This window comes from Symphodus melops (assembly GCF_947650265.1).
Source record: "Symphodus melops genome assembly, chromosome: 22".
NCBI classification, from domain to species: domain Eukaryota; kingdom Metazoa; phylum Chordata; class Actinopteri; order Labriformes; family Labridae; genus Symphodus; species Symphodus melops.
In genome coordinates, this window is record NC_136712.1 from 6498199 (window position 1) to 6524502 (window position 26304).

Genomic DNA, 26304 nt, shown 5'->3' on the forward strand with positions numbered 1-26304 from the left:
GTAAGCACAAAACGCTCCAGAGAAATGTAAGGTTTTTAGTCCAGAAGTGAATCAACAAACATTTTCATGCAGCTCCATGGAGCTGGATTAGCTAGTTTATATTCAGCACCAGTATGTTCCTTCTTTGTTTGGCACGGGTATCATCTGTCAGACGAAGCTCCCACATATATATCGAAATCGGATGAGGAATTGCCAGTCCATGAATTACAGTGAAAGCTGCTCACCCAGCAAATATGTCAAACTACAAAGTTTTGGTGGCTCCATACTTTTATACCGAATCATGTTCAAAACACTGGCCAACGTATACGTTCTGTTAGCTTGATCTGCTTGTTTGGAAATGGACAAGTATGGCAAAGTATAGCTTTAAAAAACAAGTGAACCTCCGTGAGCTGCACTAACAACAACGTGAGGCGTTGGTTGGATCATTTTGTTACTTTTTACTTCCAAAAGTTCACAGATAAAGCAATTTAACAAAGAAAGAGCGACAGTCATGTGTTACAGATTTGAGACCACAGCATCTCTGTGTCAGTTTGTTTGACTGCCTGCACTTTCATCTTTCTTACCGGCCTGTTTATCTAACCTTCACAGTATCTTATGTAATGTAGAGATCCATTTAAAAGCTTCCATCACTCTTGGTCCTGTTGATTTACAGTCTGGAGCGCACTCAGAGGTGTGCTGCTGTTTTTGTTACCTGCTCTAAAACACTTTGTAGACTGTAAGCTAAATTTAGGAAGGTGTATTTTAAGACTGATTAACTTGAAGGAGCGGCACTGTGATTATATGGTAACACAATGGGTGCACTCCATGTTAATGTCTTCAAGGCTCATGTGCTTCCCCACATTAGGCATGGGAACTGTCTGAAGGTCCAGTTCTGTGGATGCATTCTCACAAACATGGAGAGAACAACACTTGCTTTAAAACAGCGCCATGGTTATTATTGTGACACGACACTCCTCTGACAGCACTTGCAAAACAGTTAGGCAATTCATTTCCAATATGGGTGCAACTCATGTGATTGAACAAATGAATGATCTTGAAATAGAAATATATAATTGTGTCAATTTTAAACTTGAAAACATCTTCAAGGTTTTTTTTTTTTTTTTTTGTCTGTTTGTGTTTATGCTCCTAAATCGTGCGTGACACCTGTGCGCTGTGTTTTACTTATATTTTAACATGCGTGTGTTTTTGGTCACGTACAACAACTGTGTATGCTCAGCGTCTGTCAGTACACCTACACGCATGTGTAACTGTATATCAGTACACATTTATTCACCACATACCTGTCAGCACATAGCTTCCTCTATCTGTCAAGCTTTCGCCACATGCTTGTATGTGTGTTGTTACATACATGTGTGTCGTCTTTTCCCAATGGCTCCCCTCTCCTATGTACCAAAACCATTAAAAATGTATTCAGGGGCGCTTGGCTGCTTTTCTCTGCTTTTGTTTGCAACCTGCACTGTAACAGACAGACAGACACACATACACACACACACACACACAGTACACCACAGAAATGCAAGCTTATGAAGACCAAACTGCAGGTATAAATGGCACCTTTTCAGCTTGTTTAATTTTTTTTATTCTTGTAAATCTCTGTCTTTCTGATTGGCAGGTCTGTTAAATAAGGCTTGGAATAAAAAAAACATCTTCTGCTAAATGCTGAATGTATGTTTAGCCTATATGAGCGTGCGTTTAAATCGGGACTAAAGGCTAGAGCTGAAGGTGAAAGATTGGGTGTGTTTACAGCTGTGTTGTCACTCATTCAGGGGCCACACACACACACACACACACACACACGTTTACCTTCACACATGGGTACATGTCCTTTTGTGCAGGTGATTTCATCTCCAAACAAGGAGAGATGGACACACATACAGGAAGGGAAGATAAGACACTGAGTCTTGAGCGGTCTTTCAACTTCTGCTCGATGTTTTAAACGTCCTGCAGTAGACGTCTCCATGTAGGAAGAAACGCAACTGTTCCCTGTTGTAGCATCAACACAATGCTAAATGTTTCCTTTTTTTCCCAGGTTTTTCCTGCTGATGCCTTAGGTTATCTTGTTTATGCTTAGATGAGACGTGACAGGAGTGTTTGAACCGGAGAAGCGAAATTTGTCTAGCTGCTGCAGATTACTGAGTCACAAAATTAACATAAACCTACAGTAAGCATGTGTGCATTCTTATTCTTACTCTGAGACATAGAGCTTGCACTGGAAGAGGATTGGCTACAGAAGAAATTATACACACATAAGAGCCTGCTTAACCATTGCTTAATAAAACAAGCATTACAAACATGTGGGAGAGTACACGAGCAGCAGAGTTGACCAAGCACAGTTGGAGGTCTCTGTTTGTTATCTAAGCCCTCAGGTGTGAGCTTACATTTTTGAGGTAATGCACGTCAGTACTCTGCTCGAAGCCTCCGCATCACCCAGAGGAGTGTAAATCCAGCTTAAGTATGGACAGGAAACAGTCTGAGGAATTAATAGACGGGGAGAAAAAAATAGGGTGGAAAGAGGAGAGAAGGAGGAAGAGGAGCCGTGGGAGGGGAAGAGGTGTTACATGACACCCCACCCTGAACATGCAGGCACCCAAGTATTTACACGTGTGTGGGCAACTGTGTCCATAGGAGCATGTGAGGACCGCCGCCGTGTCCAGGTCAAATTGGTAAAAAAAGCTTTCTGAGAATAGCCTGATGGACTGGATACCAGCACGGCACCAGTTTAACATGATGGGAGGTGATGACACAGCTGCAGGGGTGACTGCTACACCTGCATGACATCGTCTGAACTTAAAGGACAACTCCACTGTAACAGAGACGTCAAATTCAGAAATTTAGAGTTTTTGTTGTGCAGTTTTTTTTTGCACCAACAGTATTTCCACCTTTCTCTTTTATTCACCCACTCGATTGGAAATGACAATTTTGAGAATAATTCAACAATGGGTTGCAAATGAAAGGCTAGCACACAAGAATCAGTACCCGGGCCATAAAAGCGCCTTTTATGATTTTGTATCAAGACGAAAACATTTCAAAACAAGTGAATGATTTTCTGCTCGTAAAGTAACAAGCGTGTAACAGCTTCTTCGCCAAAACCGTTTCCCTCCGAAAAATAAATAAACACACTCACAAACAAAGCCATGAATCATTTGACAAATGGCCAGCATGCAAAAAAAACAACCCAGCAACACTTACTGTACGAACCCAGAGCTGAAACAGGAATTAAACATTGATTCCACACAGCTTGAAATATTTAATGTAGCGAACAAGTACAGCAAAACCAAAATAGCATTCATCTCCATGAGTGAGGAATGCTTTGGATGGTGTTCGACACTGAGTAAAAAAGCATGGAAATAATAAAAGTCAGAGAAAAACGATTCCTCTTTCTGTTTATGCAGATAAATGATGAAATAATTCTACTGAGTGACACTGACAAGCTGACTGAGAGAAAACATGCACAGCAGAGATGGGAATCTTGCCTAACTTCCTTGAGATCCCTCCCAACTCTTATCTCCGCTGCTGAATTTTTCAAAATGAAGCTCATTCGCTCGTTTCGAAAAAGAACAACTGAAATTTCCCAGCAGACTCGGCCTAATGTGACTTTAATTACATGCAGGAAAATCCATCTGCTGGATATCCGCGGTACATGCCTGCGTTCCCTCGTCAAGGAGTGAACAAGACGCCGAGAGAGGGAGATGGAATGGGAGCGGTGGGAAGGATTGAAGGGAGCAGTTATGGCTGAAGGATGAAGGTCATAACAAAGAGAGAGAGGAGGGACATAAAGAAGAGGAGAGGAGAGCTGGTAGATTAGACGAGTGTTTTATGTTTCGCTCAGTGTCTGGCAGGTACTAATGGCAATAATGATAACACAAATAGCACCACTGGGGCGCAGAAACACAATCTCCTACTCGAAACATGCACAAGCATCAAAACACTGACGAGGCCGTGGAGGAGAATTTTAATGTCCTGTTTGTTGCACCGCTCCTCTTCTAGCATCTAATTCCTTGTATTTTTTATTTTTTTTTATCCTTTCATCAATGTCTCTTTTCTTCTCATTTCCTCGATATGCACACTCTCTCTCCTCCTCCTTCTGCTCCAGTTTCTTTCTTACTGGAAATAAGAGGAGCTGTAAATAACTGACTTTTAAATCTCACATCTGCAGGTGTTCCTTTTCCTTTTATTGCAAGTATTCACCTGATCCTTCTGATCAGTTTTTCTCAACATGGCTTTATAATGTGATACAGTAGCATGTTGACATACTCTGTGCTAGGCAAGCTAGGCAAGTGAGTTTAAACGTGCATTATATGAATGCACTTAAACCTCAATTTAAATGTAGGGCAAATGAGCTATAACAAAAAGTGTCATTGCTTTGTTTTTTTCCCCTACAAAACAAACCATTGAACAAAAACCTAATCTGATTAGTGCCATATTTCACACCCAGCTGATTGCATTTTGATGACACTTTGGGAAAACACGCATCTCACAGCAGCACTCCAGTGTTTTCAAAATTACACTGATTGGCCCTGGGGTGCGAGTCAACAGCGCGCACCAGTCATGTGGCACTGAGGTCTGAACGAGCCGTCTCTCCCGTGGTAATTTCCCACTTGTATAAAAAACGTTTTCACTCCACTGACTCGACAGTTTAAAGGACACTTGTCTTTTTTTTTTTCACTCCATAAGGGGTGTATTTCATTTCACTCCTGTGATTGGAGTGGGCTGTCCTAATTTTACCTTCCTCATCAAGAGAAAATGAGTTTTATGTCCTTTGATATCGCTGCATCAGCAACAAACAGCAGTTTAAAATATATCATAGTTACAGGATGTGAAAAACAAAGAGTTTTCAGAAGGTCTCTGTGCCTTTCAACCCTCTTGTGAAACTCTCAGTCTAATTGCCCTACGTTACTCTTTTACAGTTCATTTCCTTTATTGAACAAGTTTCTTGATTTTTAAACAAATCTACTGAGAAGGAGCGTGTGAATAACTTCAGAATGTCAACGTTGATATCATTAAAGGGTGCGTTGGACACAATCTTCCTAAAGAGTTTTGGGTACTTGATAACACATACTTTACCTTGATTTAAATAGTGAGGGTCTGTAGCAGTCCACCATCATCGGCTCCTTTCTGCCTAGCTTAAGTGAAGTCTGGCAGTAACACACACACACGCACACGCACGCACACACACACACACACACACACACACACACACACACACACACACACACACGTCTCCTTTCATCATTTTTCACACTGAAGTCTTTGTCCTTATTTTGACTCCATATTCTGTTTGTGTTCTGTCTGAATCTTCCTTAATGCTTCATCATCTCCTTCCTTCTCTCCCTCCTCTCTCTCTCTCTCTCCTCCCGCGTTATGCTCAATTTGTCCCCCACTGTCTCTCTCAGTCAGTCTCGGTGCCAGACAGTAGCAGTAGGGGGTCTGTCTGTGGGAAAGCCAAAATGATTGTGTATAAAGTGCCAGTGACATACACGTCTGTAATTCATGCTTCTGAAATACTATGAGTTGTTTTGGATACATACAGATGCACACAGAGGCATGAATAAACAAACCTAAATGCACTCATGTTTATTGAATTTAACCCATGCACGGATGTCTCTGCTTTAGACTCCATTACTGCCGGCCCATGCATGCATGTTTATGTGCACATTTGTTGTGTGTCACTATGAAATATTCAACTGTTAAAAACTTGTTTTCATTCATCTTTTGCTCCTCTGTCTTCAGGTGTTTTGGTGTAGCTCTTCACAGTAGCCGCCCTAGTGGAGGCTGCAGGCATGGCGGCTTGACGCCCTCATAGCCCCGCCCCTCCGACAGAGGAAGGCTGCAGCAGAGCTCTGTGTCATGCCCCCCCACATCCACCCCCCCGGGGGCATCGGCCTGCCCCCGCCGGGCTCTACCAACCGCAACCTGACCAGACCTGGTGAGTCGACAAAATGAGGCACGAAATGAACAAAGAGGAGAAAAAAAAAGAAAAAGAAATGTTGCTCCATTCTTACTCAACCTCTGCTCTGTTTTGAAACTATCCATTGTGCTCCTAACTACACATGAAAAGAGGCCTGTCTGTTATGACAGCTACTAATGTTAGTGTGCCCACACGCATGCAGGCACACGCGCACACAAACAAAGGAAAAGGGCACTGAGCATGCTGGGCTACGTGCCAGTCCCCCCCCCCCCCCTTTGAAATGCCACATTACTGTATGTATTAATACAGCCAGCAGTCTATGGACATAAAAGCATCAGAGGGAATGATGGGAAGAAACCTGCAAGTTATTTTTCTGCTTTTCCTTTCTCTGTTTTCCTTTCCCTTTTCTTTACAATTTAAATGATTTCCTTCCCTTTCCCTATCTTATCTTTTTTATTTTTTCACTTCCTCTTCCTCACTAGTCTCTTCTCCCCTCTCCCTCTCGGTCTTATTTACCCCCCAATAATCCTCCTCTCTTCTCCTACACTACCGGCACACTCAGTCAAAACAAAAAAGTCCATCAGATATCGGGTGGCATAGCAACAGATACGACAGATGTGTACCTCCCTTGTGTGTGTGTGTGTGTGTGTGTGTAACGTGTGTATGGATGGATCGTGCTCTCGGAGAGGTTCCAGATTCTTCTCCAGTTAATAGGCAAACATGAAAGCTCCTCTCTGCCATCGTTCTCTCTATTGTCACACCTCGAACATGACACCAGGCCGCACACGTGAACACAAAGCCGCGATCTCTGCAGTAAATAGACAGCTTTACAAAAGGAAGAGACCGTTCGAACAAGGAAGTCTGTCTTTCTCCAGGCGAGGTATTATTGCTCTAGAGATGTCTGGCCAAAACACCCCCGCATACTGCTGTGTAACACTAAATAACAGGGCAACACTTTCTTTCAGAACCTCCACACTCTCCTCACTATCTCTTCACCCATCCTCGAGCTTTTCTGAAACCTTCTACTCATCTTTGCATTCATTTCAGTTCAATATAACTACATTGTCAGCTTCACTTCCTGAGCTTTTTCTCCAATGTTCCATCACTGTAAATATTACATTTACAGTATTACAAAAGCCTTTAAAAAAATATCCTCCATTAGCCTTGACAAAACTTTTTCTTCAGTCTAAATCTTTCTTTCCATGCAGTTACCTTCTTGGCAGAACTCCAACACAATATAACCAAAGCAGTCCTCTCTCTCTTTGGATTCAATTCAATATTATTTGCTGCAGACATTTTCACAACAGGTGTTTTCTCCTCCTCTCGTCTCTGCTATTCACTGTCTTTCTGCATTTTCCTCGCATAGATTGAGCGCTCTCCGGTCTCTGTCATCCGGCATCGCAGCTCGCACCGTCACAGACACAGTCGCACACAAAACGTGCGTCGAATATCTGAGGGATGTCAGAAGACTAGAAAAGGGTTGAGACATCCCATCGAATCAGAGCCGATGAATATGTCAGGCTGCGGTGCTGAGAGTGACAGAGTTCAAACCATCGAGGATGTGTTTCTCTTCTAAAACTGATGACGTTTATTGAATTATGGGATTTGACAGACAGCACATTGAAGAGTTTACACTGAATTATCAGGTATTGTGCAAAATTGACAAATTAAAGTTTTTTTTTTCTAATCAGCAGAGGTAAAGAGAAATTTGACAGGAAACAGATCAATAAGAAAAAGAAGACTTGGTATTCATCTGCGTCAGCCAGTGTTGGCTTTATAATGAAGGAGCTCAAGTGCAAATATGATGAAATGTTGTAAAACAGTGGGAGGGAAAAGAACTCTTTGAATACGCCTGCATCACAAAAGCATCATTTCTATCATTTCTTCAACTGAAACACCAACTTAAATTAGTCCAGGGTTTAATTCTTGCGCGATGCTTTTACAATTAAACACAAGATTTTCATTTTCAAGCAAGATTCTCATTAAAAAAATGAATTTTTCATCCATGGGGTTGGGGGGGGGGGGGGGAACACATGTAGGAAAAATACTTTTAAAATAATAAAGCCCCAAAAATCACATTTAGGGATAAATAATCTGTATTTTGGGTTCATGTTATATGAGATGAGATGGAATACCGTCTCATTATGAATTATATGTATGAAGGTTTTCATTTATTTTAAAAACACCTTTAAAGGTTTCCTGTTTTGAATCTGCTTTTCTTCTGTTAAAAAGTGGACATGAAATGTATATTTGTCAGGATTTGATGCAGGATTCCTGTTTGTCCATTCCACGCCACGTTCTTACAGGATAACTAACCCATAAAACAAAGTAAAGAAAGTTTTATCAATAAACTATGAGTTAAGTCTAGTGTAAGTGCAAAGAACAAACATGACGGGATGAAAAAAAAAAGACGATAAGAGCCTGAAAAGAGTGCGAACAGCTGTAGAGTGCAAGACATACAAGTGTGAGTGACAGAAAGAGGCGCGCACACAGGAAGTGAGACAAACTATGTGAAGAGTCGGGACTGGAGAGGAGGAAGAGGAGAAGAAGGAGGAGGAGGAAGAGGCTGGAAATGTGAGACCAAAGATTGAAGCGGAAGACAAGAGCAAGAAAAGAAGGAGGAGAGTTGAGAGAGGAGAACAGAGAGGTCTCGGAGCGACACTCACACAGAGAGCATATGGTGCCTCGAGGCCCCCGCCATCCCAGCAGACTGTGTCATCTCACACTTCACAACACACACACACACACAAACACACTCTGCAGCTTATCTGATAGTGCTGTGTGTGTGTGTGTTTATGCACCTTGTTGCAGCCTGGTACTATAAACCGCCAGATTAAGTGAACGCAGGTTCTAATCAAAATAGTGACAGGGACAGTGAGAGGGAGAGGGGACGAGAAGAGGGAGGATTTGGGTGTAAATAGAGAAATAATACACTGACTTGTGGTTTGGACTGGAGCCTTTATAGAGTCACTTTGACTGAAGCATTGTGCTAAGAGTCCAGGTGTCAAACAGAAGAGACTGAAGTACTTTGTATACACCTGCAGCTGCTAGCATGTTGCTAAATAAATAATCACGTTAAGTGACAATGAGTTCAAAGCATCGTGTGGTCATTTGTTTCTTCCTTCTCTGATTCTCAGTATCCTGCAGTACTGTAACACCACATGGTGCACTTTTTTTTAAAAGTCTAAACTACTCAACCAATTAGAGATCTGCCCAAAGCTTGCAGGCCAACCCGTCCAGAGACTCTATGACTCAGCCTACAAATAAAAACATGTTGAGGCTGGCGAACAGCATCTCCTCTAATCCTGACCACGCTCCCAACACTGAAAATTAGAATGTTACCATCGAACCTGAGAAACACGGTCCCACGTTTTGCGAAGGTCAGAGTAAAGCGTGTTGAAGGCCTCTGAGTATTTGTTTGGTGTTTGAACGTTGTGTCAGAGGTTTTTGTATCTTTATATCTGATCTTTGGGTAGGAGGTTCAGTCATTGACATGCTAAGTTAAAAGGGCTAAGCTGCTGGTTCTTCTGATGAAATGTATATAATGCGTGCCCTGTATGAAAAGCGCATGTCATTGAGACTCTTTGTAGAAACTGGTGAGCTTTTTAACTGGACCAAACAAGCCAAATATCACTGCTTTGTTTGCAGCAGGTGGCCCCTTTTGACATTGCAGGGGTGGTTTGGTTGGCATGAAGCCCCAGCAGTATGACACAGTGTTTGTGTAGAATTACATTTTGGAGTAGAGCCTGATCCCTTCACACTGTGTAATATGACACCAGGAGTTCAACAGAAACCGCAACGACAGCTTGTTGGCAGACTACAGAAAGCATCTGGCAAATTGAAGTATGTAATCAATAGCTATTTTGATGTCATTGACGGTTATTTCAAGAGGTCTCATAAAGATATAACGACCAATCATCAAGGTTCGAGCATTTCAGGGAACTTGCGCAATTTAGTTTTTTAATCTTTAATTTCCCGCCATGAAACCAAAGCATTATAGGACTGATCTTTCTCGGAACACAGGAATATAATCTTCTGTTAGATGTGGATTTGACCCCTGACCTGAAAAGTGACAGCTGCTCATAATGTTTGTTCTCCCAGAGTTGAAGTTTGCGGCTGTGATGTAATCTCCGTTTTGAATGCAGCTGCATGGGAGATAGTTCGAAGTCCACGGCAGGGATGACCTTGAAAAAGCTCCAGCTGTGCTCGACTGAGTGATGCTAAACATCGAAGACAAACATGCAAGTTTCTGTTGTTTTGTTTTGTTTTTTAACCACAGTTTAATTCGGTGCAGGTGTGACTGTGTTTTGCCAAAGGAAGCTCACTCACACACAGTGCTCTGTCCCACTTTCAAAGGACATTGGCAGGGATAAATCTGGATAATCCACTCCCTCCTCCCCCCCCATCAGCAGCACTCAAGTTCAGCACTTGCTGGAGATGCTATACACTCAAAACAAGACCAGAATGTTCCAGAGTGAGGTTGTCGTGCTGCTATGATAATCATCACAAGGACCAGTCCTCTGAAAAAAATAAAACTTTCCTGACCAAGTAATGATAGAAAATAGATGGTAATGGTCGTGGACAATGAAGCCATTGGAGATGTGCACAATCTGTCTATGTTAACACTCCACAAGTCTCGGGAAAAGGGCATCCAATTATGAAGATAACAGATCTCAAACAACGTACGAGCAAGTCTAACATTAAATGTAGAGACACCACCTCACCTCCATCTGGCTCCCTTTTAGAGAATTGAGTAGTTCAACAAGTAAAAGGGCAAAATAAAAAAACACGAGTTACAAAAAAGTATTGCATTTAAACGACAGCCTTACACCTGAAATCCATCAAATCTGTCAATAAATCCCCTTTCAGGAACACGTCGGCCTATAATACAACCGGTCACACGTCCGAGGTATAATCTATTCTGGTCCCACTGACGAGGATGTGACATCAGAACCGAAGCGTCCTTCATTTTCTGAAAGCATACAGCCTTGGAAGGAGGCCCAGTTGATTGATCAGAGGACAGCAAGACCATATCAGTCAAAGAGAATCTGTTGTGAAATGAAATACGTGTCCCTAAACGACTCGTTGTTTCTAATTTGTTCCCCTAAACTTCTTTCCCTCCTTGTTCCTTACTCTCTATCTCCCCCTCTCTTTGTATTCTCCGTCGCTCGTCACTCTAATTAACAGCCACTATCGCATAAGACGTCTGTGCATGTCATACCTACCCACGGGCCGTGCTTTTGTCTGTGTGTTGCAACAAATTGGCGCAGATAGCATAAATTAGAGAGGCAGATCGGCCTACACATTACCCACACACACCTCTCAGTCTCATTGAAGCAGAATTCTTGGAGGAGGAGGAGGAGGGAGGGACGGAGGAGGAACGAGGGAGAAAAAGTAAACAAAGAGGAGGAAAACAAAAGATGTGAAAAATCTAAAACTAAGCTTTTTCTTAAAACACCACTCCTTTTTGGTCACCTCACCGTCAGCAGGGCTGCAGCCTAAACCCCTTCACACCGCGTTCCCACTTATCCTCACATGCTGCGATGTCTGTGTGTGAGAAAGTTGTCGTGAGCAAGGGATTATTCACGCCGCCTGAGCCTGAGAGTCGGGCACAGAGGTTGTGTGCGTGAGAGAAAAGGAGATCATGTGGGTTAAATGGTGGGATTTGATGTTTAGCACAATATCTCCCACAGCGTTCTGAACATCGTCTACACCAATCAGTCGCCACAGTAACACGGCATTGCCTTATCAATGTTGAACTAATGTGGTGGTAAAGAGAGATAGTATAGAGTTACAAACACACAAACAGTCAACACGCATACACGCATGCACACTCACAAGCTGGTCATTTTCCATCTGCTAACGACTTGAAGTGTTGGGTTGCAGCATGAAGCCTCAGATTAATGATGCCGACTTTGTTTCAGTAGAAGAACAGGCTCATTCAAATTAAACGTCACACATTTGTTGGATTCTCTCAAAGTGTTGCTCAAAGCAGTGAGGACGCCCGGCTTTTAATGTCAGTTAAAGCTAACTCCACCTTCGCAACCAAACTTTAAGCCTTGAAGATCATGATTAGGATAGTCATAGAATAATATGTAAGGAGATGTACTGTATCATGTCAGCATTAACTCACAACCCACAAAGTGTTTTGATGGTTAAAGTCAGTAAGGCCCGAAATATGCTCAACGCTAGATACGCAACCGCCAACGCAGGATGCGCACTTGCGTACCTGGCGTTGGTGGTCGCACCAAAATGCGCGAGGCACCTCCCGCTAGAGGTGCTTGTGGGCGTAATATATACAGTCGCTGGTTTCTATGGTTTCCCCGGAAGTTTGCCGGGTGACGTGCATATAGGAGCATAGGAGGCGGGAGGCATTTTAAAAATGGTGGAGCAAGACACAATTATGTTCGAGGAGCGTTTCATGGACATAGTGCGTGATTATAACCACCCATATGACATCACCCAGCCACTCCATTGGGACAAACATGCCTGCCTGAACAGTTGGATGCAGATCGGACTTGCCCTCGGTGCCGACATAGGCTGCAGTGCCTGCCCCCTACAGGAGGCCTCCGGTAAGAAACGTATGTTACGTTTGGACTTTGCGAGTACAAGCAAAGACAATGCGAGTGACAATCAGAACGTGTACGTGTCCGTTTGGTACTAACGTTGAGCATATTTCGGGCCTAAGTCTTCAAAAATACAAGAAACATTTTAAAATGTCTAAGAAAAAGAATATTAAATAAAATATGAGAAAGCTGAAAAATCAATACTTTGGAAAAACTAGAACTAGAAAACGTTAGTTTGATTGTTGCTTTTTTCATTGGACCACATCATTCCACTCCATGTTTTTATGCTTTCCAACAGTTTCCACTGAGGAAAGTCATTGGATGTATTTTTGTGTGTCTAAGTAAAGGCTTCCTTTCATGTTGCATCAGAAGTGTCTGCTGCTGGCAGTCACAGGGGTTCGATGAAAGGATAAACCTGTGCACAGACGACCATGTGAAACATTTAAGGGTGAAGAGGAGCGTCATGTGAGCGTGCTGCACAACAGCTGCTCTCTCTCTCGTAATAAGATAGCAGCGAGCCTGTCTATACGCATGGAAAACGGCTTGGCCTCTACTAACATGTAACTGTGCTAAGTGACATCAGTGTCTGTGGCGATGACTTCATAGCTGGGTCCAGTGACACTCTGGGGCCCATGGATATAAACTGAGACAGCTGAGGCCCCCAGTGTTGTTAAGCAGTGCTTCCAAGGAGACCGAGTCAAACACAATTTAGAGGCCGACAAGTGTCACATGACAGAAAAATGGCAGAAATGAGTTTTATTTTCCTGTGAGGGATTGCAAGAATTTGTCAGTTTGGATATGTGGGTTTCTTAGCCTGAAAATAATCCTCCAATTGGGTGAAGATTGAGGGAGTAAATATGCAGAAAGTTCTGCAAACACATACCGACAGCTAATTACTACTGAACCAAATCCCATGCAAATACATTTTTCATAGCTTCAGACTCACACCAACTGTTGACGTGTGTATGCCAATTAACCATCCAGCTGAAAAGAAAGTTTACTTGTTCAACCGTAGAAATATTCCCCGACAAGGCAACCAAAAGAACACAATCTAAATAAACACTCATTATAATTAGCTTGAATAATGTGCCACATACATACAGGGGTTGAAAAAATAAAAGTAAATTAAAACCCCTTCACCCATCATTAGCTTATTACCATCTTCCTCTGCAGTACACAAAGATCAATTCTATTTTCCCTTTAGAAAGTGGGAAAAAAATTAAAGTAAACAATATCAAATTAATGCAGCAAGAATGTCACTTTCTTAATCCAACTAATATTACTTCATCTTGGATTGCTGTTAAAGCTTCTGCTTGGAGTCTGATGGGCAGTCACTGGGCTGCCTCAGTAGTCGTGCTTCAATCAAACAGCAACATGCTGTTGCATTTTAATGCCGTGTCTTAGTTTGTTTCCTGCCGCTGAGAGCATTGCCAGCCTACATTTGCCAAAAATGTCAGCGCTTTTACTCCGTGTGTTCGGGGATTCTTATAAAAGATTCAGTCCGGAGTCTGTTTGGACTGAATTAAACTGCACAGAACCACTTAAAGTTATTTGGACTGAACCTCCCTTTCTTCTTCCGACTGTGTGGCTGAACACTTTTTTTTTTCCTTCTGGTTTGGCTGCAAGCGCTATAGCGAGAGAGAGAGCGAGAGAGAGAGAGAGAGAGAGAGAGAGAGAGAGAGAGAGAGAGAGAGAGAGAGAGAGAGAGAGAGAGAGAGAGAGAGAGGATTTGGAGCAGCTAAAATAAGCCAAAACAACAACCACCTCCTCCACGAGAGAAGCTAAAACCACTCATGAATGTTGGAAGATAGGCTGCAGCACCGAGAGAGGGAGGGAGGAAGGAGGGAGGTGAGGGTGAGTTCTAACCAACGGTAATAGAAAAAGAGGAGAGGGGTTGTGGTGGTGAAGATAGAGGAAAGAAAGAGTGAGTAAAAAAAATGAATATTTCTGAAAAATTAAACCTCTAGTGCGTACACTGGAGGACACACCGTGCAGAAAGCCGACCACAATTTGAAATTCGACATGATATGAGAGAGCAGCAGAGAAATAGACAAAATTTCACTCTACCTCTACACTTCCTCTCAGTTGTATAACAGTGCTTCTACTTCTGAGCTACATTGTCCGCACAAATCTCCTGCACCACTGTACCTTTTGAAAACTGTTAGGAAGAAATTCACAGTCACTGTGCAGCCAAATCCGTCCTGAGTCCCACGGAGCTGCTTCAGGAAAAGACTGAACCTCTGAGGAAATTTCACTAAAAAGTAAACCGGAACAAAAAGCTTCAGGATGCTTTCAAATCTGTCCATTTCTCACTTTTTATGTCGTGAAGTTAATTTTTTCCAGGAGATTAGGATTATACTGTAGGATGGAGCAGAGAGGATAACCAATGCAGGAACAGGACGGAGTTCATCCAGCTACCCCTCTTATGAACCTTTTTGGTTCAGAATGTGAAATGAAGCCGTGTCCTGTTTGAAGGAGGTCATGTCTTGTCTGGCAGGTACAAAGTGTTTGGAAAAGGTGCTATCTCTAAACCCATGTCGGAGTGTCCTATAAGAACTTTACAATGTACTTTTCTCATGGTTTCAACAAAGTGCAAGGATGGATACAATGATACTGAATTAGCTGGGACCGTTTTATGAAACAAGCTAACCAGTTGTATATACTGTACTTCAGACTTCTTCAATGTTTTACCCAAAGGTCAAAATATTCCATCGAAAATGTTTTGGTGCACTTACGTCATAAACTAATGATTGAGCAACCATATATTTACCTTTAGCATAGCTTTAGCCAATTCACAAACAATATTTGATTACATTTGAGGAAAAAAAGGCAACATTTCCAAAGAAGGTTGACTAATATGGCATTACAGAAGATGTTTTTTTTAAACATTTAAGGCGAGCTAAACAACTATAGATTATTGATGACTGAATTCCATTTAGCTGTCAGTCTCAGGATCTTGCTTTTGTGTGTGCTGACTGCCATGCTGTTATGGTTCACTGAGACACCGAAATAAAGTGAAGACACTGATTAAATAATTTTCAACCTGTTTCTTTCCTACTATAATAACTTAAAGCGCCTTGAATCATTTAGCACTCCTTTTCATTCTAAATGGATCACTCCTCATTCATCATTAATTGGGTATAATTTCAAAGTCTAGCCACTAGTGAAGCTGTAATTTCCTACAGATTCTCCTCTCCTAAAATATATTCATAACCTGTTTAAAGGGAATAAAACATGATTTCAAGGCTCATAAGGGATGAGACACAGATACCCAGAGGAAAGTAAAGTTACTTAGAAGGAATGATGTGACTTTCATAACGCAATCACACCTATCTTCTAATATTCTTTTTTTTTAATAAAGAAAACAAAGTTCAATGTGGACCGGGCTGTAAAGGGTTATTTCACAGAGTTTCATCATATAAGACCAAGACAGCCAATATGTGTGGTGAAAGGGAATTATTTCTTGACTGTGAATGTGCCGAGGGAGAGAGATCATTTAAAGAAAGCAAAATAGAGAAAACAGATGGAGCATCAGAAGGAGAGAACACAACAACAGGGAGCTGGTGAGACATAGTGTGACAAAAGGCAATGGCACGCTGAGAAATAGATGCTAATAATATGCAGATGATGCAAGTGATGAAATCTGCTGGTGAAGCACACAAGGTTTTTCAGGAAGCAAAAAAAGTGCTGTGTCTGAGTCTGGAGTTTAGACTGAGTAGTTTTGTTAATATCACGCTTTGTTGGTGCCTAACACACACACACATGCTCAAGCATATGCCCGCACACACACTTAAAACAGATAAAGCTTAAGTCTTGCTGATAAGCCATTGAATGGAAACAAAGTCAGCCACTGTAACGAGACACTGAGGGAATACAGAGCAGTGCTGAGAGACCTGAAGTGAAGGAGAATGAGAAAGATAAAAAGACACGAGAGAGAATTACATTGTGGAGAGAGGCATGGACGAGGACTGACAGACGGAGAAACAAATAAATATGAAACGGAATGAATGAGGGGGCCTTTTTTGATCCAGATAAAGACAAAGAAGGAGCAGAACTGAATATGAATGAATACAATGTAATTAAAAAGAGAGTGGGAAACAGTCGACTTGAAACAGAACCGAAGAAGGAAACTGAAAGAAAGAAAAATAATGAGAGGAGGTAGTCGACTACGCAGTCGGCAGGAAAACAATGAGATAAAAAATGAAATAAAGCAGAGGGGATTTCCCTCATGAGTGTCTCTCGGCTACTGAGCTGCAAACAAAATATAGAGTACGCAGTAAAACAAAGAGAATTCAAATCCGGACACAATAGAAAAAACACAAAAACGGATTTGTTATGAAAGAGTTGTGGCTCAGCAGAGAAGGCCACAAACACAAAGGAACAGTTTGGCCCTGATTTTGTTCTCAAAATGTTTGGCCTTTCAGGGTTTAACAACCATGAATAAAATCTTTCTGTAGCATAAAATGAGATAAATCTTATTGCAGCATTTAAATAGCATTAGGGAACTGCTTTTTGGTTCTCGAGGAACCGCTGTGTTTCTTTTGCCTTCTATTTTTGAGTCTATTTTTTCCCCAGCTGCAAACATAATTCTCCGTAAAAATCAAAAATAATCAAGTCTTTCTCCTCCTCTAGTCTTTCTCTGCGTCTTATGCCTCCTGGCGCTGCTGCTGCCCTCAGCCTCCTCCTGCCCTCCTCCCTGTCTCTGCTACTCAGACGGCCTGGTGGACTGTGGGGGCCGGGGTCTCTCCTCCTTGCCGCCCCTTCACCTCCTGCCCCCAGGGAGCCGATCCGTCCTGCTGGCCAACAACAAGCTGGCTTTGCTGGGAGCGTCTGCCTTCGCCAACCTCTCCTCACTGGAGGTCTGCAGCAAAAATGTGTTTTTTGTTTTACACAGTATAACAGTTTGACCGTATTGGACTGCATCTGCCGTTCTCTGTTGTGTACTGTAAACTCGCAAAATCAATTCCCACAAGGAAAATAAGCAAGACTGTATGTTGAGTTTATTGAATGAACTGCGGACAACCTCAACTCTCGGTCTGAGAAGTGAGAAGAAGTTTGCATCCTTTTTTTTTTTTTTTTTTTAAAGCTATTAGCATTGTGTGTGCCATAATCTTCACATGCAATCCAATACACTATGATTGAGCTCTTTAGTTAAAATCATTGTTTCAGTTGACTTTTTATGCTTACTTCAGAGTAAATATTTACTTCAGAAATACAATACAGGTATCTAAAGCCCCTTTGACCTCTTTTCTGACAGCTGCTTTTTTTTACCCTTTTCCAATCACAGAACTTGTTCTTTATAGGATTGTCAGCTTAAAGTATAAAATGTGAATTAAAACGTTTTTAGCACTTAATCCATTTTTAAGACTCCCAGACTTTATGCATGAAGTCTCCGAGCAGGAAGTCTTTGATTTAACTCTCCTTTCTTAGATCACTTTTAAATGAGATCCTCAGCTAACTGTCTAAAATGCTAATTTGCCCCTGAGTGAAAACGTTTTGTGTGTGTGTGTGTGTGTGTGTGTGTGTTCGTTCATTCTAGGAACTGGACCTCTCTAATAACTACCTGGATAATTTACCAGCCGGATTATTCAGAGACATGTCCAACCTGACTCGACTGACTCTGCACAACAACTCACTAACAGGAATGGACAGAGAACTCTTCCAGGTAGGCACAGTGGATTATGTAACATCATGTTTCATATAAATTACAGTTTTGAAGGATGAGACCCAACAGTGCTCCAGCTAAGAATCTCCACTGCACTATAAAATGTTCGTCTCAAAACGTGCTCTTGATGTGTGTCACGTATTGCTCTCAACTCGTCATAATGTTCGCTTCGTCATTAGCAATACGCTCCACTGGTGTGGCTGTTATTGGGGAGTAGTCAGCAGTAAAAGGCAACATTCAGGCGTGTTGGTCCACTGAGCAAGCTGCTGCACTGATGTGTTATTCAAGAAGACAGAGCCCCAAAAAAACCTACCAGAAAAAAAAAGTTCTGCTTAAGTGTCAAAAAACACAAACTTTATGCAGCATCTGAGATATTAGATATTTGATTACTGCGTTATTGTTTGTAAATTAGTAACGTTTTGAAATTAATGACAACATAATCAGGATAATTGTGAAATCTGGATTATTTATAAGACTCATATCTGGATGTCAAAGTCCATAATGGTTGCATCCCTAGTTGGAAGTGAGATTGGGACGCGATAACAACCCTGATCAGCCAATCGGGGGAAATATTATTTGAACAAAGAAAGGATGATGACACCCCAACTGATACTCTGTTTCAACTCCTGGGCGACGCTCTGCAGACTCTGTTCAGGAGTGAAGCCAACCTGAGTAGATATACATGTCTGGGCTCCCATCCAGGTGATAAATTAGTCATAAACCATTTGCTCAACACTTTTATCCACTTTTATCTGAACCAAAGCCGTCAGCAGGATAAGCCTCTGTCATGACTTCACTTGGGACCCTAAATTAAATAAGATTAGACCATCAAGTGGTGCTAGCAGTACTCCTGTGAACGACGCCAATAAAACTCATATGAGTTTAGGGAAAAGTACATTTAAGAGTCTTATATAATATGAGCTATAGTTTGCTTAACACAGACCTTGTTGAATATATTTTTACAGGGTTTAGGGGGTCTCCAGAGTCTGGATTTGTCTCTGAATGGTCTTTCCTCTGTCCCTCTGGGGGTGCTGGATGAGCTGCAGAGCCTCAGGTAGACACAATCTACACATTTTCATTTCACTGTCATTTCACTGAAAGATGAATGACTTTTATGCTGTTTTTTTTATTTTATTTCATTTTTGTATCCTCATTTTGTAGAATTATCTTAAAATATCATCAATATAATTTTACACTGAAATTCAGTATGTCAGAATAAGGAATTATTCCCCTTAGACAAGCTGTAGAGGCCGCCCTGATGTATTTTAAATCAGTGCCACATCTCTTCGCTTGGAGTCAAGACAATAAATACTGTACTCTAAATGTTTCATAGGTGGTTGTCTCTAGCGGGTAACAGACTTCACGGTTTGGAGAGGGCAGCGTTTGAGCCACTCGCCAACCTGCAACACCTGGAACTGGGACACAACCCGTGGGAATGCGACTGCAACCTCCGCGATTTCAAACACTGGATGGAGTGGCTGCTGTACAGAGGTACAGTGTGTTTGATTGATGTCGTCGGGGCTCTGAAAGGGAGAGTTTGATTTCTAAAGGGGATGGGATGAGAGAATGCCACTTCACCTTGGGAAAGCTAGGTTAGAGACTCTATCAGTGTATCGTTGTGCTTTGCAGTCACCTACGACAGCTGCATCAGCGTGTGAATGCACATTACCACGCTCGTTATGCGTACTGTGTGTGTGTGTAATGCACGTGTCTCCGCAGGCTGTTATTACATCAGGTAACCACATCTGGTCTCCACTCGCTCTTCGTGTGTAAAAATCTACATTCACCTCAGCGCCTCGGGCCTCACCCGCCCCGTTAATGAGGCATCCCTTCTCTTTTCTGCATCATTTTCCTGTTTGCCTCATTGTGCTCCCGTCTGCTCTTTCCGGGCTCTGACTCTCCAGCTCGTTCAGGAGAATGACACGCGGCTGACGGCATAATTTAATAATCATGTGAGAAGCAGAGAAAATTACAAGGAGACATTTCGCGCATGGCAGTAGCTGTTGAAAGGGTAGGTGATGCACAATGTGTGTTTAAGGAAGGAAGACAAAAGCATCAAACAAGCGCGAAATGCTTGGTGAAAGCAGCCTGAGTTGACTTTATCAAAGTATTCCAAGAACACACAGCTGGGTTATTTGGAGACATTTGGAGAGGGAGCTCTGTTTGCAGAGTTGATTCTTTAGTCACACGCTGAGATAAAAGCATGTAGCGGCTAAATACCACGTTCTCCAATCTGCCGTCGTATTATCCTTCCTTTAGTTCTCGCTGTAAGTATCTGAGTGTGCAGATCAGTGGCTCTCTGAAACACGACCTCTCAGGAGGACTACTATATGATGATAACAAAGTAGATCCCTCACTCTCCTGCCGCCTGTGGGAATTAGTGACTCAGATATTTTCTGTCTTCCACACATACACCAGAGCTGTGCTGAAGCTAGGCATGTCATCTCATGAATTATAGAAGAGCTTAGTCGAGGCTATCTCCAACTTAGTGTAGAGGGAACAGCAAACTGTGTGTGTGTGTGTGTGTGTGTGTTAAGTGATGTATGACTCATCCTAGTGTTGGTATAACCAGCCCCCTCTCCGTCTTTTTCTATGTCTCAGTTAATTGGAAGCACTTTACAGGCATAAGGCATTTCATAAATGACCTCTCTCTGTCCTCCTGTGTCTGCACTTCTTTCTCTCTCCATCAGGGGGGAAGGTGGATGCCGTGGAGTGCACGCTGCCGAAGGATCTGCGTGGGCGAGACATCCGTGGCGTTCCGGTGGAAATGTTCAACTACTGCCTCCAGTTGGAGGATGAAAATGGCGGCGGTGGGGACGGTTCCCGTTCGGGACAAGGAGGCGTTCCTCCCTGCAGCAGAAATGCTCTAAGCCCAAGTGGGGCAACACCAAGTTCTGACAACAGCAATACGGCTGATGACTCCTCTTCAAGCGCAGGTGGCGGAGGAGGTGGTGGTGGCGAGGCCCCGGCTGATTGCGTTCGCGCACGCTATCGACCTGTGAGCGTGCGCCGCGCCATCGGCACAGTGGTTATTGCTGGCGTGGTGTGCGGAATCGTTTGCATCATGATGGTCGCAGCGGCGGCTTACGGCTGCATCTACGCCTCGCTGATGGCAAAGTACCAGAGAGAGCTAAAGAAGAGGCAGCCGCTGATGGGAGACGGAGAGGGAGACGGAGACGACAGGGAGGAAAAACAGATCTCGTCTGTTGCCTAGAGGAGTGATGGGACAGAGGAGGGTCGGAGTATCGGAGGGTGAAAGAACTAAAAAACTAAAAGGGCTCAAAGGGGAGAGAGATGGAATGGCTTGTTTTTTATGCACACAGACAATTATTGCATCTCCCCTTCTGACTCGCAAAATGACACCATACTCCTGTTTTTTTGTTTTCCTTTCTTGGACCGCTTTCTATTTTTAACCTTCTCCCAATCTAACACACTCCCTCACATACACGCACCTTCCCTGCTGTTGGATTTTCCTCAATTTGGAGCCATTATCACAGCAGTGTTTGTTAGCAATCATCCCTCCAACTCACCTCTCAATAACCTGCTGCTGCACTTGGCTGCTGCTTACCTTCAGATTATAATGACTGAAAAAACATATACCTGATCCTTTCTCTAGCCTCACGCATCATTTAAGATCGTTTAAAACTCATGATGAAAGACCAGTCAGTTATTACAGCACTGGATTGAATTTTCAGGGATTAGCAGTCTGTATATGATCGATATTCACGTTTATTGGAAGAGTAGAAAATCTGTCGGGATAATAAGGTAAGAGACAAGAGTGGCGTTTGTTTGCCATCTTTCTCCTCCTTAACCACTACAAAGCCAGTTTTTCCTCCAAAAAGCAGGAGCCCTGATCCCTGATCCCTTCACCCTCGTCTAGCCTAAAGCTCCTCTGACTTTCACTCGGACTGCAGGTGTCCAAGAAAACAGCTTATAGTGGAAATATTCTGAAAGAAACAGAAAGCGATGTCATCAACTCTCTAGCAGAGAGAAAACGCACGGACTAAGACTTGACCAGGAAGCTAAATATGAACTGAAAACTATTCGGATTGACAACATGATTCTATGTGGAGCGCTAAAATATCTGAGGTAACAGTCATACTTGTTTTTCTCATTGATCTGGACCACATCTGTTTCTCTTTGGACCTCATGTGGACCAATAAAATCCTTCACACGTTCTGGAAGCGTGTTTGAGGTTCGACATCGAATACTGTCAAACTGCTGAAAGGGGAACCGAATATTCAAACTGCTGTGTCACTTTTGCTCAGATAAAGGACTCCTGCTTACTCAATGCTTGTTTAATGATTATGATCAGTATCTGGATGGATCAAAAGCCTCTACTCACGGCAAAAAAAAGCTAACTCATTTTCTGGTGTTACTTGGAGCTTTCTCGGCCGCTTCAGGAAAATTATTCACAACGGTTTTAATGAAATTGTTGGGATTCTAAAAAGGACCACAGACTTTGCTTTCTTTGTTCAGACTGAATTCACCCCTCATAGGTGAATGTTTGCTACAATGGCATGGAAGCACTATCTCAGAGAACCCTGTCTCCTGACAAGGACTACAAAAAACATCTAAGGACTACAAACTTCAGACTCCTGCACTTTATTTCCCTTATCAGATCCCCTCTGGCCTTCCTCTCCCTCCTCCTCACCCTCTCTTTCTTTCTTTCTGAAATGGACGATTCACCCTGAAGGATGATAACAAACAAGGGATGAAAAAGAAAGTCGCTGCTATCCCCCCCCCCACCTCCTCCTCCTCCTCCTCCTCATCCCTTTATCTCTTCATTCGTCTTTCCATCGAGTGCTATTAATGGAACGTTCTTCACGCTTCCTTAAAGATAAACACCTCCTTTCTTTCCCACCATCCTTCCCTTCTCCCATGATGATGTCTTTCCTGAATGGTCAGCAATATGCAATGGAAGTTGTGTCACCGAAACATTTCAATTGTGTCACTGCCAAAGAGTCCTTCTGTTATAAACTTAGTAGTCATCACTTCTTGGAGAGGAATCTGTTTGTTTGGCACTCTCGCAAGTAAAGAGGTTGTTTGCTTTACATCGTTTTTTCATACTTATCTTTATTTTTGCCTTGAATATGTACAGCCACTTTAACAATCAGTATTTGTGTCCTCAGTGTGAAACAATCCAAAAAACTGGGCTTTCATTGCATATTGCTTCTCCACAGTAGAACTCTGAAATGTGAATTGGCTGAAGAGAAACTTATATAACTAGTGTGTTATCTTATACCCGGGTATGATGCAGATAAATATGAATATATTAGTCTCTAATATGGTGTGTTGGCCCAGAGTTCCCCCTTTTTTGACGTGACTGTTTTCATGATGTCTTTTGTTGTGTTGATGACTTTTTTTTGTCTTTGTTTAAGGGTTTAATATCTCTGTAATCTTTGTTTCTTTGTCGTTTATTTGTATTGAGTATTTGGTGAAGTTTCGAGGAGAGGCATAGAAAGAGTTTGGCCATTGAGATGTTTATACTGCTGCCCAGACTATGAAGTGTATCAAGGTGTCAAGTCGGTGAAAAGTAACCTTTTAATAAATAGAATGATTTTCATCAACTCGATGCCCCCACAAATAATATTTCATCGTGTCGTTCATTTTAATTAAGAAAAAGCATTTGCACTTATGCAGAATATATTTGCCATCATTCTCCTTGTCAAGATGTCAGACAACATTTACAAAATGATGCCTTCCAAAGTAATCAAGTTGGTTATTATTTCTGCAGCAAACATTTTCTTTAGTAAGTCCAGTCCTGAAGACTTTGAAACTCTTTGAGGTGAAGAAGCTTTTAAGAGCTTTAACGACTTGATTAAATAATGAAAATCTCAAGACCTACCACATTAAACGACTCCGTGCATCAAAACAGTGACTTAGGAATATTATGTGTAGGACGCTGCACTGCAGGGATTTTCATGATGCACTTGTAGATCAAGCTTGGCCCATTATAATCTTCGCCCTAAATTTAGTGATGATCTAGTTTTCCATTAAAAATGTGTCCAGAAGCACTTCAGTCACCTCAATCATGTAATGGGAAGCATTTGAGAAGCTGTGCAAGCAAAAATAATTGAGATACCCACTTATCTTAACATTTTGAATCGTCAAGTATCACATGTAGTAAACTTTAATAAACGTGTATCTTACAGGGGGGGGATAATGAATTTCAGCAGCAGCTGATAAAGTCGATGGCTAAACTCTGTCTGTGACTCCAGGAACACTGTCCCTTCATCTCCCTGGTCTGCAGGTCTTGTGCTGTTGGTAGCTAAGTATCTTAGCTAGCTGAAACCTGTTCCTATAGCCTCTGTGTGTAAAGACTAATTATAATAAATTCTAGTTTGTTATGTGAAGCTGCAGCAGCCATGATGACTGAGGGTCTCAGAGACTCGATTACCCAGAGATCTACGGTGTGTTGTGTTATTGATATGATTGTGATGCTGACGATGATGATAACAATGATGATGATGATGATGAAGCATTTCTTGGTCAATATGCATTGATTTCAATAAAAACATATCACACTTATGTCAAATGTATATGGAAAACCTTTGAAAAACTGCAACTACATGTTCTTCCAAAATGATTTGTAACACAAAATAATTTTTGATATTTGAAGCCCATTCGGGTAAAACAGGAGCCTGACTTGACTATTTAGATGTGCACATCGAAATGTAGTCGTATAACATTGATCGATACATTGATTTAAACCTTTTTAAGAATATTTAATGTAAGAGTGGGTGAAATGACTTGCTGCGTACACGTCTTTTTTTTTCTGTCGTTAAAAAAAAAGAAAACACGACTCTGTGAGACATCGAGGTTGAACAAGAGCATAAATCCGTCATGATAATGGCTCTTCTGAATACGGTCTAATTTTCTTTGTCCCCTGCCCTCTGTCTCCTCTCACCTTTCTCCATTTCTCATCTTCATGCGCTCATCTTGCCTCCATTTATCTCACGCTGGCCTATTCCTATATCATTGGTTTTTTTTACCCTCTTCACCTTCTTTTTTTCTCATCCTTGGCCTCCTTTGCTGCGTGGTCTGTTGTATGTCTTATTCCTCTGCTCCTCCTCCTCCTCCTCCTCCTCCTCATCCATTTCTCTTATGAACTTAACTTATTTCTTGTCTCATTCTTTTTTATTGACCTTTGTATCTCTCATTCTGCTTCACTGTCAATTGCTCCGTTTTAAGGTTTATTTACGTACCAGCTGTTACTTCTACCACAGAGATATACTAATCCATCACTGAGCTCCGAGAACAGAATGAACACAGTATTTCTGTGGTCACTGTTGACTGACTTCAGACCCGAGCTACCAAATCCATGGCCTTCATCACAGGGGGAGAAATTAAATCTGCCACCAAATCAGCGTGAAAGCTCAGAACAAACACGACGCAAAGGCAGACAAATACTGACACTCTGTGGTGAAGAGTGGAATCACAGCGATTTTAGCCATAATGATTATCATTTTCATTTATCACATTTCACCTCCCCTTCGAAAGTGCTGCATAAAATAACAGCTTGTTTTAATCATCCATAAAGTGACTTTTTGATGATGTAATGCATTAGATTCTACAATACAATATCATATGTATAATTATCAGCACCCTCGTAACGCCTTGTTTTAGTCACCTCGCCATCCTCGCTGATGGATAAATAAATTGGAAACAGAATGACGAGGGGAAAAAAAAGAGCAACAGGGAGGATAAAGAGAGAGAGAGAGTGCGGAGCAGGAGAGGAGTCAAGCCTGACAGGCTGGGAAGAGAGAGAGATGTGTGCAAGAGTTTAACAGGGCAAGAAGGAGTGTCAGCGGGTGAAGCACGCTGAGTGGGTGGAGTGTTTGTGCGTATTTTCATGTGAGGCTGAGTTAAAGAACAGGCAGAGAGAGCCAGTCTATAAAACATTGATACTGCGTGCCCTCTGAGTTCTTGTTAGAGCATGAAAGCTGGTACGAAAAGCTGTTCCACTTGGTGCCCAGTTATACAGCACTTTAGAAAAACTGCAACGATGTGCACAAGACCGCCTGCGTCGACGCCTCCCTGAATCCATTTAAAATCGGTTACTTCTTTTTTTCCTAACGCCATGGTTCTGCTTTTGAAGAAATTGTGTTTTAAGTGGAATAGTTTCCTCTCATCTCTCTGGTATTTTGAGTTTGTATGTGGCT

At 42.1% G+C, this 26304-nt stretch overlaps 2 protein-coding genes across 6 annotated transcripts in view; one reads left to right on the plus strand and one right to left on the minus strand.

Annotated features, from left to right (window-relative positions):
- lrtm2a (leucine-rich repeats and transmembrane domains 2a) overlaps positions 1 to 24670 on the plus strand; it is a 26268-nt gene extending 1598 nt beyond the window's left edge. The window contains exons 2-7 of the mRNA XM_079335672.1: positions 5731 to 5926; positions 17107 to 17333; positions 18014 to 18139; positions 19105 to 19193; positions 19473 to 19630; positions 20830 to 24670. Coding sequence (XP_079191798.1) covers positions 5848 to 5926; positions 17107 to 17333; positions 18014 to 18139; positions 19105 to 19193; positions 19473 to 19630; positions 20830 to 21353 — 1203 coding nt within the window. The 5' untranslated portion in view covers positions 5731 to 5847 and the 3' untranslated portion in view covers positions 21354 to 24670. The remainder of the gene's footprint in view (positions 1 to 5730; positions 5927 to 17106; positions 17334 to 18013; positions 18140 to 19104; positions 19194 to 19472; positions 19631 to 20829) is intronic.
- The window catches only part of cacna2d4a (calcium channel, voltage-dependent, alpha 2/delta subunit 4a), an 84873-nt gene that overhangs the window by 32764 nt on the left and 25805 nt on the right, over positions 1 to 26304 (minus strand). The window lies entirely within an intron of this gene.